Raw genomic sequence first — 4985 nt, forward strand, 5'->3', positions numbered from 1 at the left:
GCGACGCGGCCAAGCACAGGCTGGTGGTGCTGGTCAAGAACAATGGCGAGCCTCCGCGCTGGGTCACCGCCACGCTGCACGTGCTCCTGGTGGATGACTTCTCCCCGTCCTACCTGCCGCTCCCAGAGGCGGCCCCGGCCCAGGTCCAGGGCGACTTGCTCACCGTCTACCTGGTGATGGCGTTGGCCTTGGTGTGGTCGCTCTTCCTCTCTCAGTGCTCCTGTTCGTGGCGGTGCGGCAGTGTAGAAGGAGCAGGGTGGCCTCGGTGGGTCACTGCTCGGTGCCCGAGGACCCCTTTCCAGGCATCTGGTGGACATGAGCCGCACCAGGACCCTATCCCAGAGGTACCAGAATGAAGTGTGTCTGACTGGAAGCTCCCCGACAAATGAGTTCAAATTCCTGAAGTCTGCTATCCCTAAGCATCCGGGCGCTCTGAATGACGGTAGAATAAGTCCAACTTTGTAAATGATTTTGGATTCAATTAAGAATCTGTATATTTTTCAGAGCATTAAGGATAAAGGTTAGTTCTTTATCAATATATTAAGTCTCTGTTATATTTTTTGTTCTATATAGATTTTCTAAGATTTTGCTGCTTTCATTTTCCTAGTTAAGATTAGACATTTTCTTTATTTGTTCATACTTAGTCTCCTTTTATCATGTCCATTTTGATGAATACAATTTTCAAGTTTACTCACTAATGAAAAGTCATATTTGTTCAATTTATCAACTTTTCAAAATCACAGGCTGTTGATTTGAAGACTCCAGCCCCATTCTGTTTCATTAAAGAAAGCTTTTCTAAACTTTTGATGCTTAGAAGACAAGAACGATGATATAGTGATTATTACTACATACTCTGTTTAATCTGTCCTATGCTTACCTGTCTTGAATTTTTAAATGGAGAAGTGTCTGCAAAAATTGCATGGTTTTATTTCACAATAGCATGACGTGGGAAAGACTACATTTTCCCCCAAACTTAAAGACTTTTCTGCTCTTTTTATGACCTGAATTATATAACATATAGAAGTATTAGTATTATTATTATTGAGACAGAGTTTCACTCTTGTCGCCCAGGCTGGAGTGCAATGGCACAATCTCGCTCACTGCAACCTCGCTTCCTGGTTCAAGTGATTCTCCTACCTCAGCCTCCCGAGTAGCTGGGATTACAGGCCCCTTGTTTTAGTAGAGATGGGGTTTCACCATGTTGGCCAAACTCAAACTGGCTCCTGGAGTTTGGCTGGTCTCAAACTCCTGACCTCAAGTGATACACTCGCCTCTGCCTCCCAAAGTGTGGGATTACAGGCGTGAGCCACCTCGCCCGGCCATATGAGCATTATTTAATGATTATTAGATTATCTCAAGATTTAAAAAATCATAGCTCCCTTTTGTAGCGCCTATCTAGCCCACCTCATCTTTTTCTGGAAACTTCTCCCTGTCTTTAGCAGAAGTGTAATGTTGCAACCACATTTATTTTATATGACCCAACTCCCTCTGTGATTTCAAACACAAAAATAAGATGATCTTAGCTGGCCTAATCTGATTCTATCTATTTAAAAAAAAAAATGGCTTTAGAAACCAGATACAATATAGTCTCTTTGTTAGGAACATAACCAGAAAGTTGTGTCATATCTGGCTAAACACTTGAAAAGAAATACAGGACATCAATCTACTGAGAGATAAGAAAAAAGAAGATACCAAAAGAATGACCTTGTTGTAGATTTTCCCGTTTTAGATTTTCCAGTCCCTCCCGAGCCTGCTTTTCCCTTGGGTTTTAGGAGACAAATATACGCTTTTTAATAAATTTCCCTCTAATTAAGAGACCTAAGTGAAGTTTTTGTTGTCAAAAGCATGTTTAGATATTCTTGCATTGTTGGTAAGTCAGACCCTCCTTACCATTGAGTTTTTATTGTGGCTTTTCATATTAATATGACAACATTTGGGATCAAGGAGGTTGTAAAACATTAGTAGTCTGTAAGGGACATGCACTAGGTTGGTTAGAATATATAAGTTTGAGAAAAACTGAAGGATCTTTCCAACAGTACAGTCTTTGAAATGTTTAATAGAGAGTCTTAGAACATTTTACTATATGAGCGTTTTGAATATCCTAAGTGTCGTAATAACATTACTGTAAAAAAAACCTTGACAATGAAAAACTTGTGTCTAAAAGAGACATAATCATTATCTTTAGGGTCATGATAATCTTGTTATGGTGTTTCTTTCTATTATATAATATATCCCTTGCTAATGGGTAGCTAGGTTATTTTGCCACTTAATGAAATGACATTTTAGGCCATTCTGAGTTACTTCTCGTTACTGTTTAAAGGGCATAGGAAATACCTACCTTATGAACATGCTGTCTTTGTTTATCCATCTTATATAATGGACTTGAATCCCAGCAGAAGAGGAGACTTCTACAGTAGGAGGAGAACCTATCTGTCGGAATTTTTAAATTAATTGTGATTTATTAATGTATCCATTTAACAAATATTTATTGAGCACCTATCATGTGCCGGGGATTATTTTAGATATTGGCGATGCAGCAGTGAACAAAATCAAGTTCTAACACGTGAGGTTGAAACAGAAAGGAAACAATGAAATGAGTACATCTATACTATGTCTGACGATAATAAATCTGAGAGAGACAAGGCAGGGCCGGGTACAGCAACTCGTGCCTATAACCTCAGCACTTTGGGAGGCTGTGGCGGGAGGATTGCTTGAGCTCAGAAATTCGAGACCAGCCTGGGCAACATAGCAAGACTTCATCTTTACAAATAATTAAAACATTAGTCAGGCATGGTGATGCACAACTGTGGTCCCAGCTACAGTTGCTGAGGTGGGAGGATTGCTTGAGCCTGGGCAGTCGAGGCTGCAACGAGCAGTGATTGTGCCACTGCACTCACTCCTGGGCAATAGAGCAAGACCCTATCTCATAAAAAAAAAAAAAAAGAAAAAAGAAAAAAAAAAAAAAAAAAAACAAAAGAAAAAAAAAAAGAAAGGCCCTCAAAACTTTTTTCCACAGTTTAAAATTTTCATAAAATCATAACTCTCTGATTTTATGTGGAAAGGATATCACACTGGAATGAACGTGTAGCTTTTTCTTGATGTAATTCAACCAATGGGAGCACAATTCTGGTACATAGGCTGTCTAGAATTTGAAAGAAATCAAAGAATTCATTTTGTTTTGCTGAGAAAATTTTAAGAAATCACGTGGCTATGGGTTACTATTATTACAAGATGACTGATCCCTATTATGTCTTCTTTCACGTCTCAATTTCCCTCAGAGCACCCCACCCAGACTACAGGCTCTGGACTGTGGGGACCATGTCTCGGTTGTTTACTGATGCGTATCATAATTTGGCACATAGAGACCAAAAATACCCCTTTGGATGAAGAAATTAATAATTATAATTGCGTGATATTGTGATTACATCATTTTCTCCCATTTTCCAAACTCCTAATAGAATGGAGAACAGATCAATTGTAGCAATTCGTTTCGAAGTAAAGACAACGCATGGTGGCGCTGCAGGCTAAGGCTTCAAAAAAAAAGGCAACGAAGCCCATGAAATGCTACGAACTACTTCAGACCTCTTTCAGCCTAAGGGGAAAGTCCGTTAGCAGAGCACGGACCAGTTTCTCCGGAGAATGCTATTCTCCTACATTTCCGGACAGGTTATCAACGGGCAGATCGATCACTGCCTCCGTCCCATCGCTCCCTGAAGTAGCACTGACTCCAATTCCTTGAAAAGGGGGTGTGCAGAAGTAAAGATGGAGCCTAGAGGGGAGCGCTTTCCTGAACAAAGGCAAGTCCTGATTCTCCTTCTTTTACTGGAAGTGGCTCTGGCAGGCTGGGAACCCCGTCGCTATTCTGTGATGGAGGAAACAGAGAGAGGTTCTTTTGTGGCTAACCTGGCCAATGACCTAGGGCTGGGAGTGGGGGAGCTAGCCGAGCGGGGAGCCCGGGTAGTTTCTGAGGATAACGAACAAGGCTTGCAGCTGGATCTGCAGACCGGGCAGTTGATATTAAATGAGAAGCTGGACCGGGAGAAGCTGTGTGGCCCCACTGAGCCCTGTATAATGCACTTCCAAGTGTTACTGAAAAAACCTTTGGAAGTATTTCGAGCTGAACTACTAGTGAGAGACATAAATGATCATTCTCCTGAGTTTCCTGAAAGAGAAATGACCCTGAAAATCCCAGAAACTAGCTCCCTTGGGACTGTGTTTCCTCTGAAAAAAGCTCGGGACTTGGACGTGGGCAGCAACAACGTTCAAAACTACAATATTTCTCCCAATTCTCATTTCCATGTTTCCACTCGCACCCAAGGGGATGGCAGGAAATACCCAGAGCTGGTGCTGGACACAGAACTGGATCGCGAGGAGCAGGCCGAGCTCAGATTAACCTTGACAGCGGTGGACGGTGGCTCTCCACCCCGATCTGGCACTGTCCAGATCCTCATCTTGGTCTTAGACGCCAACGACAATGCCCCGGAGTTTGCGCAGGCGCTCTACGAGGTGCAGGTCCCAGAGAACAGCCCAATAGGCTCCCTAGTTGTCAAGGTCTCTGCTAGGGATTTAGACACTGGGACAAATGGAGAGATATCATACTCCGTTTCTTACAGCTCTCAGGAGATAAACAAACCTTTTGAGCTAAGCAGCCTTTCAGGAGAAATTCGACTAATTAAAAAACTAGATTTTGAGACAATGTCCTCATATGATCTAGATATAGAGGCATCTGATGGTGGGGGACTTTCTGGAAAATGCTCTGTCTCTGTTAAGGTGCTAGATGTTAACGATAACTTGCCGGAACTCAGTATTTCATCACTTACCAGCCCTATTCCCGAGAATTCTCCAGAGACAGAAGTGGCCCTGTTTAGGATTCGAGACCGAGACTCTGGGGAAAATGGAAAAATGATTTGCTCAATTCAGGATGGTGTTCCTTTTAAGCTAAAACCTTCTGTTGAGAATTTCTACAGGCTGGTAACAGAAGGGGC

At 42.3% G+C, this 4985-nt stretch overlaps 1 protein-coding gene and 1 pseudogene across 2 annotated transcripts in view; both read left to right on the top strand.

Annotated features, from left to right (window-relative positions):
• LOC105510148 overlaps positions 1-903 on the top strand; it is an 11551-nt pseudogene extending 10648 nt beyond the window's left edge. The window contains exon 2 of the transcript XR_001001529.1: positions 3-903. The product of XR_001001529.1 is annotated as a protocadherin beta-15-like (transcript). The remainder of the gene's footprint in view (positions 1-2) is intronic.
• A 2578-nt stretch (positions 904-3481) lies between these two features.
• The window catches only part of LOC105510149 (protocadherin beta-15-like), a 3674-nt gene continuing 2170 nt past the window's right edge, over positions 3482-4985 (top strand). The window contains exon 1 of the mRNA XM_011939780.1: positions 3482-4983. Within this exon, the coding sequence (XP_011795170.1) occupies positions 3763-4983 (1221 nt within the window). The 5' untranslated portion in view covers positions 3482-3762. The remainder of the gene's footprint in view (positions 4984-4985) is intronic.

Source organism: Colobus angolensis, unplaced genomic scaffold (genome assembly GCF_000951035.1).
Source record: "Colobus angolensis palliatus isolate OR3802 unplaced genomic scaffold, Cang.pa_1.0 Scaffold183, whole genome shotgun sequence".
NCBI classification, from domain to species: Eukaryota; Metazoa; Chordata; class Mammalia; order Primates; family Cercopithecidae; genus Colobus; species Colobus angolensis.